This window comes from Castor canadensis, chromosome 1, assembly GCF_047511655.1.
Source record: "Castor canadensis chromosome 1, mCasCan1.hap1v2, whole genome shotgun sequence".
NCBI classification, from domain to species: Eukaryota; Metazoa; Chordata; class Mammalia; order Rodentia; family Castoridae; genus Castor; species Castor canadensis.
The window spans coordinates 38,456,083-38,471,851 of record NC_133386.1 but is presented as its reverse complement, the minus strand read 5'-3'; the positions used below and the strand labels follow the sequence as shown (position 1 = coordinate 38,471,851).

Sequence of the window (15,769 nt, the reverse complement as noted above, 5' to 3'; positions counted from 1 at the left end):
GAGAGAGAGAGAGAGAGAGAGAGAGAAAGAGAGAGAGAGAGAGAGAGAGAGAGAGAGAGAGAGAGAGAGAGAGAGAAATTTCTGTTTACAATGCCCCCCATGCATAACGACATTACAGTGCTGTCTAGTGTTCTCAGGGCAAGAAGACTGTGATGTGCCCCAGAGAGACAATATACAGATTACATAAACTTGTTCTGGTACAAGTTGTGGTGCTGTTGACAGTGCGTGCTCAATGTTAATGAATCAACAACATATAGTAAGTTAGTTGTCTTTAAACAGAAACTCACATAAAACAGGTATGATCAGTCGATGAAAAAATTGCAGGAACCAAACTATCTCATTGGACGCAAGGCTTGCAGGAGCCAAACTCTTATTTTTAGGAGAAGCAATGTAAGCCCATGCTCCCTCCCTCTTTCCCAGAGCCACCTCAGGGCAGTTGGTTTGCCAGACATTTTGTACAGAGCCCGGGGACGCCTTCCGCCGGCTGTGCAGGGTGGCCGGCAGGTGGCGCCCGGCCGCAAGCTGTCTGCAGAGCTGTGTGGACCAGGTGGACTGGGAGGGGCGGAGGCAACCAGCAGCGGCCAGTGGAGGCGGCCCGCAGGCCCCCGCCCCCCGTACGCAAGCTCGCGACCCGCGCGCCTGGAGAGGGCGCTAGCAGCCGGGCCAGCTGCGATCCGAGCTCCCGCACCGCTGCCATCTGCTCTGCTAAGCGCCCGTGCGTCCCCGCCGCGCTCAGTTCGAAGTCGGCCACCATGGAAGCACAGGCTCAAGGTGAGTGGTCGCCGATCGCCCCTGGGATCAGGTCCTGGGACGCACATAAAGGCGCGTTTCCTGCATTATCTAACTTTGCGCTGTATAAACGGGTTGGTGCCATCCTACGCGTCCGGAACTCCGGTCCTACGCGCGCCTTCGCGATAATGCTCTCCAAACTCAGGATTTGCTGTGGGCATGGGGATGAGTGAGGAGCTGGGGATCAATAAGTGGGGCGATCAGCCTGAAGGAAATGCGCCCTTGGAATGCGCTACTTCTTCCCGCAGCCTGTCGCTCTCCGCTTTCCAACCCCCCCCCCACCCCGCCCCACCTCCCCAACCAGCCCCACCTCCCCAACCACGTCCTCAATCTGGCGGATGCCCAAAGGACCTGTTGTGCAGGGCCCGGGATCTTTTTCCCTCTCCCTCCCGGAGTGAAGAGCAAGGGTGGCTTTTCGGAACCCAGGCGGTGGGCTCGTGTCTTTGGGTTCCTAACTGAGGAAGGGAGAGGGAGTGACAGGGTCGCGCGATGAGGTGGTGGCTCCGCAGAGACTCAGTCCCCACTGTGCTAGGGACTTCCCACGCGGTGACCAGCCTGCAGAGCCCAAGTGAGGGTCACCAGCCTCCTGACCTCCAACTGATAGACATGTGTGTCCGGGTTTCGCGGAATCAGGGTCTGGCCTCACGAAGGGTGGTTTATCTTGAGGTCATACTTGGACCAGGGTTGGGGAAACTCTAGTATCATTCAAGGGTCAGAGGTGGGTGAATATGGAATGAGAGAAAGGTAAGAAGAAAACTGACTTAAGAGCAACACCCATAAGAAATGCGCTGTAGAGTTCAGACTTTAACGCATTCGGGACCACATTCCTTCACCCTAAGGATTTCTTTCATGCCATTTAATACAAATAAAAGCATGTTTAAAAAAAAAAAAGAAGTTTATGACCCCACGCACTGCCTATCTAGGGGCAGAAGCGGTTCAGCAGTGTGTGGGCCTGGAGTCACCGAACCGGTTTGCTGCCAGGATTACAAGAGTCTGAACAGAATGAGCCTCCTTGGTTCCTTCAGCCAAGAGCTTGTCCAGAAAGCCACCGCTTCCAGTATTTCCCCCTATTATCTAAATAGAAAAGGAGAATTCAGCCAAAGGTAGAAGTTGTAGCTGTTAAAGAAACAGTTATTCAGTGATTTTGTGGCACTTTAAGGAAGATTTTGGGACAGTGGAAATAATTGTAGGAACCCAGTGCAAAGCAACGAAAGAGATTGGGCTCAATTTCAAATAGGGCATGTACAAGTGAAAATGTATAGCCAATGAGCCATGGGGTCATTGGTCCAGTGTGGGGTCACTGGATGGAAAACTACTAAGGGAGAACCCCAGGGTCAGGAGACTGCTGGTTAAACAGGATTCTTCCTGAAGGCAAGCCAGTGTTGTCACACATAGGGAGTGGGATATAGGATGAGGAGCCCGACCAGGTATAGGGAATGATCAGGTTTGGAAGATGAGCCATAGTGGTCTGGCTAAACTGATTTAGCAAACTTCTTTGCTAAAACTGTATAATACAAGGATGTACATAGATGGGCCTTGGAGAGGGTTCAGCAGAGCCTCTTCGATATTGGTCAAATTCAAAAGTCAAGGTCCAGTTGGAAGCCTTCACACCTGAACTGAAGCAGGTGGGAACAACAGTGGAGCTTTCCATCTTGACTTGCAGATTAGATTTATTTGAAGAGTCATAAATACATTTATCCCTCCATAAGGTTCTAGGAACCCCCCCCTCTCGAAGATACCAAAATCCAAGGATGCTCAAGTCTCTGTGTAAAATGGTATAGTATTTGATAGACTACACACATATTCCTGTATACTTTGGTCTCTAGATTACTTATAATACCGAATTTGATGAAAATGTCGTGTAAATAGCCATTATATTGTATTCTTTAGGAAATGATGATAATGGGAAAAAGTCTGCACATGTTCAGACAATTTTCTTTTCCAAATATGTTTGCTCAGATACATTTGGAGAGCCAAGTGGACTAACACTGGCCAACCCCATATCAACCAAACTAGATTCCTGGAATCCCTGGAGAACAATCATAGGTATACTTGAAAGCTTCCCAGGCAATTCTGTTATTTGATGAGGTTGGAGAAGAACTTGTGTAAATAAAAAAAAGTTCACGCACATTCCAAAAACATCTGAAACTACAGATGGGAAACCACTGTTGTCACTGGTTTGCTTGGCTTGTGAGCAAATATTTCAGTGTTTTCCTTTCCAAGCACCGTGCTAGGAAGAGCAAAAATGAACTTGACTTTTGCTACATGAAACTTACAGTAGAGGAAGAGACAGACATTAACTTGCTAGTTAGATAATAAATTAAAATGTCAAATTGCCACATGTTAACAGTAGGAAAGAGGTCCACAGAGTATGGTGAGGGCATAAAAGACTTTAAGCCTAGTAGACTATAATCAGAATAGCTCAGGTTGTTTATTGTGTCCCTGTCTCTATTCTCAGTTCTTTATCTGCATTGACTCATTTCATGTGCACAGTATCCCATGAAGTGGGTAGAGTTCCTTGTTTACTGCCAAACAGGTAATGAGTAGCAAAGCTAATACTGTGAGTGGTTTTTCCACTCAGACCCTATGACTTTTAGAGGACAGATAAAACTTAAGGCCTACCTACCTCTCTAGCTGCCCTTTGGCCCTCTTCCCCTTCCCCTCGTAGTCATGAGGATGGAACTTTTATGGGTGGGGCAAACTAAATGGCTGTTTGTCTCTTAGATTCTATCTGGAATGGGAATGGTTTTTCTTTCTACCTCTATTCATCTCTTAATCTAAAGACAAACATAGATGTATGCAGTTAAGCAGGTATGTACTGACTACATGTCCCCTTGTTCTAGGCAGGTACTATGACATTATTTGCACTTATACTTCAGCAGTGGGTCCTAGAAACTTTCCATGAGTGAAAGCATAAAAATGTGTTCTTTGTTTTTGTGAAATAGATGACTTCCAGCACAATAAGAAGACATTCTAGGGAACTGGTAGGATGGAAGACAGGGGGATTGTGAGTAGAGTGGTTCAGTGAGAAGAGTCTGGAGAACAGACTGGAATGGGAACCCCACAGGAGGACATTTCCAATTGTTTTCCATTGGAACTGGAGAATTCTACTTTCATATAATTGATAAGCATACAGTCCCTGACTTAAGATGGCTCCACTGAAGGTTTTTCTATTTCACAATGGTGCAAAAGTGATACAAATTCAGTACAATACATTGAATTTTTATCTTTTCCCAGGCTTGTGATGACGCAGATGGTATTAGATATGGTTTACATATAGTGTTCCCCAAATCTTTCATTGTTCCCAGTTGGTAGATTGGATCATGAGGTCTCAGACCTAAACAATGGATTGATTCATCAATGGATCCATAATTTGGCAACATTTTGGGGAGGTGATTTCTGATTGAAAGAAGTAGGTCATGTGGGGAGGGGTCTCTAGCCCCTTCCTGTCTTTTGCTCTGCTTCCCGGCTACCACAAGGTAAGCAATTTTCTCTACCACATGCTAATGTTGGCTTCACCACAGGCCCACAGCAATGGAGCAAGCTAACCATGGACTGAAATCTCTGAAATCAAGAGCCAAAATAAATCTTTCCTCCCTCCAGTTGTTTTCTCAGGTATTTTGTCACTAGGATGAGAAACTGACTAACTCAGTGTCCTCTCCTAATGCTGAACAGTGGCATCCAACTCTAGCTCCTGTCAGTCACATGATCACAAGGGGAGCCAGCTGACACTCTACAGTGGACACTGTTGCTAAGCCATGATGTGTGAAAATTAGGCAGATGAAAAGCATTTTTGATTCATGGTATTTTTGATTTGTGATGGGTATATTGGGGCATATCCCCACAGTAACTAGAGAAAACCTGTAGTAGAATTTGGTTAGGAATTCACGTTTTTCCTGAAATGTGGCAGTCGTTAAAAATAAAAACATCCTGATACTTTTAAGCTATGATTTAATATTTTATTATTCTAAGTGGAAATGGCTTCATTTGCATCTCCCAAAGGCTTTAATAATAAAAGGAAATCTCTGCATTCAACACTGTATATATTCAAATTAATAGCTATGTTAGTTTCCTGTAGCTACTGTTGCAAATTACCACAAATATTGTAGCTAAAAATAACAGAAATTTATTTCATGTTTCTGGAGACCAGAGGTTCCAAAACTGTTGTCACTGTGTCAAAGTTCCGGAGTTGCCAACGTCTGAACTCCCTCTTAAGGTTCTAAGAAAGAACCTGCTCCTTGCCTCTTCTAGCTTCTGGTGGCTGCCAGCATTCTTTGACCATATCACTTGGTCTTGGCTTCAGTGGTCACATTGCTTTCTCCTCTTCTGTCTCTGTCTCTCCTCTCCCTTTCTTCTTTCTCTCTCTCTCTCTCTTCTCTCTCCCTCTCCTCCCCCAACCCCAGAGAAAACTGGGATTGCGATGGAGGCTCTTTCCCATCTCAAGATCTTTTACTTACCATATCTTTAAAGACCATGTTTCCATATAAATTAACATTTACAGGGTCCAGAGCTGAGGACCTAACATCTTTGGGGCCCATTATTCAACCTACTACAATAACATTTAACCCAGGAAAATTCTCAAAATGTCCACGAATTCTCAAAAGTCTATGAATGACATAAAGTAATAAATATTGGATTATTCCTGTTTGCAAATCCTATTAAAATGACAATGTCATATTACCTTCCTTTATACTTTGCCCATGGAACATTTATTTACTCTCAACTTGTTCCAAGAATGACTTTATTCCATTTATGTGGATATATAAAACACAGCAAGTTAAGATAAATTAAAAATAGATGAAAGACAATAAACAAGGATATGAACAAAAATTGAAGCATGCAACTGTAACATTTTTATTGCAATTAAATGGAAAATGAATTCTTGCTTTGTAGACAAAGTATGCTATTTTGTTACAAAATAATGAAACAGTTCCTCCTTCTCCAGCCAAAGAGCAACAGGTCTAGTCCCTTACAGGGATCAGATTACCCTAAGAAAAATTTTATTTTGCATTTTATAGTTAAAATTTATATTGCATTTTAGGCAATATAATCAGAAACCTCAAACTATGGAAATTTGCTGTTACACATTTTGACTTACAACTTTTAAAAGTAGTATCAAGACTATCCCTATTATCTTCAAAACTATCTTCCATAGTTTTTTTTTCCCTCTAGATAAAAAAATTTTAAAGTAGATAATGATATGTATGTTAGGTTAAATCAGTCTTTTGTGGAAAATCATATACTCTTGTAATTCAAATGCTTGTAAATCAAACCATAATAAAGATAAATATTCTAGTCTATTGGAACCTATCTTCAATAAGCTTCCCTAATGGACACTTTGTTTCTTAGTACTCTGAATAGGTATTCTCTGAATGCTTTCTTCAAAAACCTTATAAGCAAGAGTCTACTTTGTTGATCTGTGATAAGATTTTCTACTTAGTAAGATAGAGTAAATAAATATTTCAGCAAATATTGATTTGCTTAAATGTTTCAACAAATATTTGTTGATTAATATAGTTGTAGTAAATATTCAATAAGGATTCACATCTGTGAGGAGCAGGGTATCCACAGAGGTTACAATCCTGAAATCAATGGAAAAAATGGTCTCAATTTTAATCCTACCACCTTTGGTTATAATTCATATGGATTATGAACAAGTTACTGATTTCTCTGGGCCTTGGTTTCCCTATATGTAAAGTGGGATCATAATAATTCTGATATGCCAGGATTGTAATAAGTATTTGATTAGTTAATTTATGTGAGGTGCTTGAAACAATGCCCAGCATATGGTAAATACTTCATAAATATTTGTTGTTGCTTTTGTTAGCACATGCTAAGAACTTTGTCTGCATTATTTTTATTGAATCTTATCATAATACTCTCAGGTAGATATTTTTACTTTCAACTTATTTTACAGATAGGCAAGCTAAGGATCAGAAAACTTAAGTGAGAAAGACTAGATTTAACTCCAGCTCCATTTGAGTCTAGAGTATAAGCTTACCCATTATATTCCACCGTCTCTTAGTGTATACTGATCAGCTGTGCCAAATAATCCTTGTGCCCTGTAATGTCAATTCTTGGGAGGTCGAGGCAGGAGGATCAAGAGTTGGAAGCCAGCCTGGGCTATACTGAAAGTTCTAGGCCAGCCTGGTATACAAACAGAATCTGTTAGGAAAAAAAAGAACTTGACCTGAATCATCTTGTCAGGGAGGGTAGCAAAAAAGAGTTGAGAGTCGTGCCTATGAGTAATAGCACATAGAACTGATGAGATGACATATTTCATCCCAGTGGGATTTTTGATGTGCTGATTAGAACTACTTCACATTGAAGGTGTGTGTGTGTGTGTGTGTGTGTGTGTGTGTGTGTGTGTGTGTGTGTGTGTGTTAATGCCAGATACCATGCTATGCACTTAAAAAAAAAGGAAACGTATCACATTATTTAATAAGTACAACAAACTCACAAGGAAGGTAATGTTGTTTTTATTTTACAGATAAGAAATCTGAATGACAGAGTAGTTATACAATTTCTCCATTTCAGATGGCTTGAAAGTGTTGGGACCTGGATTTGAAATCAGAGAATTTGGCTTCATACCTCTATACTATTCTATACCATCTCCTTAAACTGGTTTGCATAAGTAGTCAGTGTGTAAAGTTACAAATAACAATTTCTCTTTGAATTCAATATGGTCAAAAGTTTTTTTTGTTTTGTTTTTTCTTCAAGGCAGCATTTAATTACACTATCCATTTCATACATGGGCAGGGCCTCGGAGCTAGAATTTGGCTATGACTCATTATCCCTAAGGCTTTTGGGAGTAAGCCTCATAATATAGACAGTTGGTGCTGGCTGTTGGGTGCTCACTTATACATACTTAGCTGGTTTTGTTCTGTTTTCAACATGAAGAGTTCTGTAAAAGTCACTGAATATGTAATTCTTAGAAGTAGTATTATAGAAGGGTTTTTTTTCTTCTTTTTTTTTTTTTTTGGTGAGTCTGGGGTTTGAACTTGGATCTTTGTGTTTACAGAGCAGCTGCTCTACTGCTTGAGCCATGCCTCAAGTACATTTTGCTCTAGTTATTTTGAAGGTGGAGTCTCCCAAATTATTTTGCTCTGGCTGGCCTTGAAGCATGATCCTCCTGGTCTCTCTTTCCTAAGTAGCTGGGATTACAGATGTGAGCTACTGGCACCTAACTAGTATTATAGAATTTTATAACAATCTTAAGGAAAAGTTAGTTCAAATATGGAATGGTTCAAATGTATTATTGCATTTGGTGTTCACCCAATAAATAAATAAATAAATAAAAGTTACAGAATCTTGTGCTTGTTTCTGGAAATCTATATTCTTTAGGTGCTAACTGAAAGGATTAATTACAATGAGTGTCTCCTCCCAAAAGATCTTTATTGCCTCGTGAGCATTGTAATTACTTATTTACATGAATGTTTTGTTCACTTAGCTATCTCCAAGCATATTAACACAGTACCCACTTTAAGCAATTACCTAATAAAATTGTGGGAAAAAATGAACAGAGTATTTATACTTAAGCTATGCTAGTGATCTCTGTCATAAAATTTCATGGTCTAAATGGGAACTGAAGAAGAAGGTGTCTGCCTCTACCAGCTTGACTTATTCTCCATGTGTTCATACGGTCACCATTAGTGCTACTGTGGAATTCCCCCAATGACACCTTGATGGCACTTATTGAATTTACTGAGTTATAATGCAATTAAGAGCACATAAAAGATGACTGCAAAATGTAGATTTGTGAGCTTGTCATTTCTACTTTCCATTGAATGTTTTCAAAATAAACAGAATTCATTTAAAATATATGCAATCAATTATTATTGTTATGACACTAGGGAAGGCAACAGAACAGTTCAATTCACTTGAATGGGCTAAAAGGAAGCTTTGGGTCCTTAAGGAAAGGTACATTTTAAGTAGCTTCTCATGTTGTGAATCATTTATAAATATTGCATTTGATGCTGAGGAAGTGAAATTCCTAGAGTAAAACTACAATGAGCAAGAATACCCTTAGTAACCAACATATTGCTTCTTTCTCAAAAGGCAAAAATCTGGCACTTTGCTGTAGCCAGATAATGTACTATACACTGAAAATATATGTATGTGTTATACGTTATCTCTAAAGTTACCTATGGTTATTTGTATCTTATACAAATTACATTTTTCCTGACAAATACCTAAACTATAGAATCCTCTTCAATCCCTTGAAAATTGCAAAATGTACTTTTCTTTCAATGAAAAATTTCTTTTGTCAATCAACAGCAAGAGCACCTTGACAGGGATCAAGGAAGCAGAACTGATTCATTAGAAAGAAAAAGACAATTTAGGATGAGGGGAGTGGGTGGGATTTCTTCAGATTTCTCAATTTTAGAGTTTCTGGCTGTTAGGTATTTGTGGTTTTTCACTAATTTCCCCCTACACATAAATGAGCTCAGAACAGCAATAATGAGAGCTAAAAAACAACATTGTCTATAAATATTTCCCAACATTTTGGTTTCCAAATGGATTCATTTCTGCATAAAGACATCAGGGAAAGATGGTTGCCCTTACTTAACAGTTAGGGCAGGCCAGGAGGAAAGCATATAGGTCTTGTCCTCTGATATTTAGCTTTAAATATCCCAGGACTCCAATAGGAAGCTCCAAGATAGCCATACTACCTGCAAAGTTTATTTTAAATGATTGGCAGACTCTTGTAAGCATTATGGGAAAGAAAAGATTTCCTTTACCCTCAAGTTAATTGTCTGAAGACCTGTGCATTAAACTGACAGCAGATAGATTAACAGGAGGAATGACATACAAATTTATCCACTTTGAAATTTTACTTGCACCAGGGTATCACAAAAAGAAGTTGAATGCTCCAAGGAGTGGTAGGATTTGGAAGTTTATAGGTCATCTTAATAAGGGAAAGGGCAAGATTGGGAGAGCAATGACTTTTCGTTTTAAAGACAAATGAGCCCTTAGGAGAATGGATAGTGGATACCATATCTGAGCAAGAAGAAAGAGTTACTCACAGGGAGAATTTTGGATAGTTAAGTTCTTTTGGGAAGGCTTTGATTTTAGGCAGACAAGAAATTTCAGTAACTCCAATGCCTTCAGCTCAAAAGAGTTTTATGGCAAAGTGGTATTATTTAGGGGTAGCATATTCCGATTCCTTTCAGTAGTCAGCACTTGCTCACATTTTACCTGATACGTGAAAAGCATTATTGAGAAGCAAAATTGTTGGCCTACTATTTATCTGGCATGGTTCCAGTCACTTATAAGAAGCTCCAACAGGTTCTCATGGCCTATTCTCAACAACACTGTCCCTCAAAAAAGGAAGCATATTCTTAACATTAGGACTTGTAGTTTTTGCTGTGACCATTTAGAAAATATATAGAAACAATAACACACATTCAGAAGTCTTTGAAATATAATTTTGCTGATTTCAAAAAAATCTATATGCAGAAGATGTGAAGGGGCTCTCTATCCTTTGTCCATCAGAAGGCAAGTGATTACTTCATTCGGTGCTTAACATACACACTGTGCAAGAGAAATCCACAGAACCTGGCCCCTGCTTTCCAGAAGATGTTTTGGCATTGTTGGTCACTTTTTGTCACTGTGACAAAATCCCCAAGGGAGACAATTTAAAAGGAGGAAAGATTTATTTTGGCTCACAGTTTCAGAGTTTTTTTTTTTTTTTTTTTTTTTGCAGTAGTAGGGCTTGAACTCAGGGCCTTCACCTTGAGCCATTCCACTGCCCCAATTTTTTTGTGAAAGGTTTTTTCAAGACAGGGTCTTGAGAACTATTTGCCCAGGCTGGCTTTGAACCACAATCCTCCTGATCTTTGCCTCCTGAGTAGCTAGGATTATAGACATGAGCCACCTGCCCCTGGCTAGTTTCAGAGGTTTTAGTCCATGTCAGCTGGCTCCATTGCTTTTAGGGCTATGGTAAGACAGAAACATCATGGCAGGAGGGCATGGCACAGGAAAGCTGCACCCAGAAAGGGGAGAGAGAGAAAGAGAAATGGGAAGTGGCAGGGACAAGATATACCCTGTGATCTTATATCCTGCCATCTACTTCCTCTAACCAAGCCCTACCTCCTAATAATCCATTCAGTATGAATCCATCAATGGACCGATTATTGAAGTTAGCACTTTCATGATCTAGTCACTTCCCAGTAGTGCCACCTGCTGGCGAACCAAGCCTCCAACACATGAGCATTTTGGGGAGGACACTTCATATCCAAACCATAACAGGTTTCTATCAGATAGGAAATTTATAAACCTTCTACTTGTAAATATACAAACTTAGCAAATGATGTATTTAAACAAAGGGGGGCTGAGTAATAGTAAACAGAAGTAAAGTGGTAAAATGTACATCTGAAAAGAGATTCAGACTTACATTTGAAAAGAATTGGAGTCACAGTGTTTTATTTTTGTGCCGACTTAAATTCATTTGATTATGCAAATGCTGATTTCCTTTATTAAGAGGTATGGGCAAATAGATCAATGACATCAAGCACTATCATTTTATATCTTTTGATCCCAAATATTGCAATTAGATGCAAGTCCAACTTCTTATGCCCTTTGCTAGTGGAGGGCAACAGTAAAAACCTATTTATGTGTAGCTTCATTCCTTATTTTGGACACTCACCATTAAATATGCCTACTTGCAATGACTCAGGAATTCAGAATGTATGAAGGTATAGAAACTATTGCATTTTGAAGTAGCAACCTTGGGAAGACAAAGAATTCAGTGCCAGTGTTCTGAACCACCACAAGGGCTCAATACCCTTTTTCCAGCCATGAGGCCCTTGACCAGAGGCCTCCTCTTCTCTCAGAACCCTCTCCTTTCACAGAGGGCCCTGTGCCTGCCTCCAGAGAGTTAGCGTCTATCCTCAGATTTTTGTCTGTTCTTTTTATCCCTTCCCTAAGGTTAAGGGAAAATAAATGTTCCATTGTATGTCATATATGCTGTAGACATAATAGTCCCATGGAATAGTTTTTTTTAATTTATTTTGTTTTTGAATTAGCATGCATTGATATTTGAATTTGATTTCCAACTTGCTTGCTCTTTCCCTCTTTCTCTTTCTTTCTATGTGTTCCTCCCCAGACCAAATCCAGTGGTCAGTCCTTCCTCAGTGCTTGTCTTAGTTGACCATCACCGTTGCTTAGTATACCTGCTCACTATCTCCTCTGGAAGTCCTTTGTTCACTTCATTTCCAGGACACTAAACTCTGTTTTGTTTCTTTGTTTTCTTTCCCCTTCCCAAGTCTCTTCTCCTTTTCTAACTGCTGGCATGACCCAAAGATCAGTCCGTGGACTGTTTCTCTTTTCTTTTTCCTCTTGCTATCTCCTCATGACACATGGTTTATGTATCCAGCCTGGAACTCATCCCTCAACTTCAGGCTGCCTGCTTGCTATGTCTGCATGAATGTTGAATAAGCATCTTTTTTCTTTTTTTTGTGGGGGGATGATACTGGGGTTTGAACTCAGGGCCTTACACTTGCTAGGCAAGCACTCTACCTCTTGAGCCATTCTGCCAGCCACGAATAATCATCTTGAATTTGACATGTATAATATTGATAGCCTGATCTACCTCCTCCAAAATATCCCTCCTTCTCCCAAAGTCATCACCATTTCAGTTAATGGCAACTCCATATCAAATTCAGCAGCTTAAAACTTAGCCTCTGAGGTCTCGTTTTTTTCCCTCACTATACCCCATTCCCTGTCTGTAATATCAGATTTGCCTTCAATATATATTTAAAGTTGAACAACTTTCCACTACGTCTGCTCATATTGCCTTGAGCTAGGCCACTTCTGTGGCACCTGAGTTCCTGTGGGGGTTCCTGCTGTTCTCCCTGGTTTGGCCTGTCTTTGGTCTTTTATTCTTAACAGAAGAGTGATGCTGCCCCTCTCAATTCCTTTTGCTTCCTCTTCAGAGCCTTTGAATTTATTAATGGGGCACTTCAAACACTTCTTTAGATCGCCTCCTGGGTTGCTTCCTCTCCTTCTTTGGTTCTGTACCCAAATGTGCCTAGTAATCATTACCCTTAGGTCTGGCAGAGACCCTGTTGTTGGGAGGCAGTTCTCAATAGGTCTCTGAAGTTTCTGCACAACTTGTCCTCTGAGCAAAGATGTTTACAGCTTTTTTCTCTGGGCTGTCTTTTCAAGGTTGTTTCCATATAGGCAGTCTTGGAAGACAGAGACTGTTTTTCTTACAGGCAGATTTATTTACTATTGGGCAGACTTTGAGCAAAATTTCCCCTGTATAAATCAGTTTCCTAATCCCAGTGTTAGGCTCCTGTAATGTACCACACTGACAAACAGGCAGCAGCTGCCCTCCTCACATCTCTTTTAAAACTAGTGCTCAGGGAACTGGGGCAATGATGGTACCCTGGCTACTCCTGTTTCTGAGAGTAATAAATTGTCATTTGAGGCTGAGGAGTTTTGTATATTCTGTCAGCATCCATGAAACCAGTAGTCTAATTTGTTGTCTTGCAATTAGTGTCAAATCTGGCCTGCAAAATTCTTGACCCCTATCCCGAGACCTTTGTTTTAGAAGGTCCCATATAACCTACTTCTGGCTGAGTCATTGTATATAGAGAGAAGTTCCACCTGGAACTTGTCCCTTCTCTTTTAGACCATGTTCTGGATACCCGAGACTCCAGACTTCACTGTCCAAATCAACCCTTGGTGTGTTGCCAGGTGTACATGAGCCTCCCATGCTTGCTGTCAGAATCTCTTTTCTTAGTCCCAAGAGGATACCAAGTGCTATCTGATTTCAGGATGGCAGTGGGAAGGACTTAAACATATGGGCTAGGAAAGTGGTTCTCAAAAGTGTGGTTCCTTGGGCTAAGCCTGGGAGTGCATATCTGTATCCCAGCTACTTGGGAGACAGATAGGAGATGGTGGTTTTAGTTCAGCCCAGACAAAAGCATAAGACCCTACCTAAAAAACAAAAGGACTGGGGGTATAGCTGACTTTCCTAGTACCACAAGAAAAGAAAAAGTGTGGTTCCTTGACCAGCCCCATTAGCTTCACCTGAAACTTGCTAGAATGAAAACCCTTAGGTTTTACTGTAGGCCTAGCAAATCAGAAACAGGAGCCACCTGTCCTCCAGGTGACTCTGATGCCCACTCATATGTGAGGATTATAATGTGAACTCATTGGGCCAGAGGTTGTTCTCATGCATGAGCATAAAGCCCCTATCAGTGCTTGTGGCAGACGGACCCTCAGGTGATTTCCAGCAATTTCCAACTTAATGTTATTTGCATTCGTGGATCATCTCACCCCTTAGAGTATGGGCAAGACCTATGACTTGCTTCCAACCAATAGAATGTGACAAACATGATGAGACATGGCTGCCATGATTATGTTACTTAGTAAGACTCTAGCTTAGCAGATTGGAGCCAAGAACTTCCTTGTGGGCTGATGTAGTAGTTATAGTTAGAAGCCCTGTTACAGAAACTCACCTGGCTAAGGACTATGGATAGTTTCTAGAAACTATGGGTGTTTTCTAGGATCAATGGAAGGCAACAAAAACCTGAGCTTTGAGTTCTCTAGTTGTAGGGAAGTGAATTCTGCTAACAATCTCCACAAGCCTTGAATTGAGTCTTCTCCATTTGGGCCTCTGGATGAGCATGCAGCCATTGACACTTGAATGCAGCCTTGTGAGACCCTGAGCAGAGGCTCCAGCTAAGCTGTGCCTGGATTTCTGATCCACAGAAACTGAGATTATGAATGTGTGTTGCTGTAGGCAACTAACTTGTGATGATTTGTTCTGCATCACTCCATAACTAATACAATGCAGGGCTCTGTGCTCTTGGGGTCTACAAATATTAGTGATGGCTGTGTCCTGGCCCTTTTATATGTAGTTGTATCATGTTCCCTGATCCCCATCCCCTTACAATTTCCCTTCTTTGTTTTTTATCTTTTGCTTGTTTGTGGCAATTCCTCCTTTAATATGCTATATATTTTCCTTAACTAATTTTGTTCATTTTTCCCTTCCCACACCTCCTACATGTAAGTTCTGCAAGGTCAAGATATTTTACTGTGTTGGTCACTGTTTTCAAAGTAGTTAAGTAATGAAAAAATTGACTCCATTGCCTGTTTTTTTCCTGTAAAAAAGAATAAATTGACTCTGTTTGCTGTTCTTATAAGACCAGAGTTCATCTACCAATGTTACTATTGAATGTTACCCTTAATTTCTTTCCACCATAGCCTGACTGCAGTGTGTTTGTGTGTAAGTGTGAGTGTGTGCTCATAAAAGAAGTCTAAAAGGAAGGAAGAATCCAAATTTCCTGTTAATCAGTACCTCATTTTCCCTTTCTCTCTTCCTTTAATTACATGTCTGTGCCTGCTCAGTCATTTGAGCCAATGGACTTTCCACTTTGAATCAGGGGTATGGTCCAGGGAACGGTTTATAGAGGGTCTTACTTGTCCCCCTTAACATCAGCCTTAATCCCCCTCCCCTGTAGTTGTTTTTCACTGTTCTCTGTCATTTATGTCTTGATCAAACCCTTTTTTGGTAGGCAGTATAAGGGAGGGAGGGAGGGAGGAAAGGAAGGAGGGAAGAAGGGAAAGAGAGGCAGAGAGAGAGAGAGAGAGAGAGAGAGAGAAAACACCAGAACATTGGCCTCATGGGAGCCAGAAGACTAGGTTCTGATCGATCATGGCCTCATTCACCTCTTGGATCCTTTTTGCTTACCTGGCACTGAGCTCTTAACCTGAGAAGGATGGATCGCATGCCTTTGAGGTGCTGCTAGCTCTTTCTTAGCAGGCTTGTTCAAATTCCTTCAACACAAGTTGCTTTTAAAATATATGTCCACATACATATGTTCGTGTTTATTAAGCTTCCCCTTAAACTATATTTGCTTCTATTTCCAATGTGGAAATTTGGATGAATTGGATATTTTCACAGTCTAATGTAATTCCTAACTTTTTATTCTGTATGCTGATATTTCTCATTTAAAGAATGACTAAT

General features: G+C 40.7%; 1 protein-coding gene and 1 long non-coding RNA gene across 3 annotated transcripts in view; one reads left to right on the top strand and one right to left on the bottom strand.

Annotated features, from left to right (window-relative positions):
• Positions 1 to 15,769, bottom strand: part of LOC141423645 (uncharacterized) — a 155,488-nt gene that overhangs the window by 130,916 nt on the left and 8,803 nt on the right. The window lies entirely within an intron of this gene.
• Tpd52l1 (TPD52 like 1) overlaps positions 615 to 15,769 on the top strand; it is a 103,690-nt gene continuing 88,535 nt past the window's right edge. Inside the window, exon 1 of the mRNA XM_074075271.1 lies at positions 615 to 771. Coding sequence (XP_073931372.1) covers positions 753 to 771 — 19 coding nt within the window. The 5' untranslated portion in view covers positions 615 to 752. The remainder of the gene's footprint in view (positions 772 to 15,769) is intronic.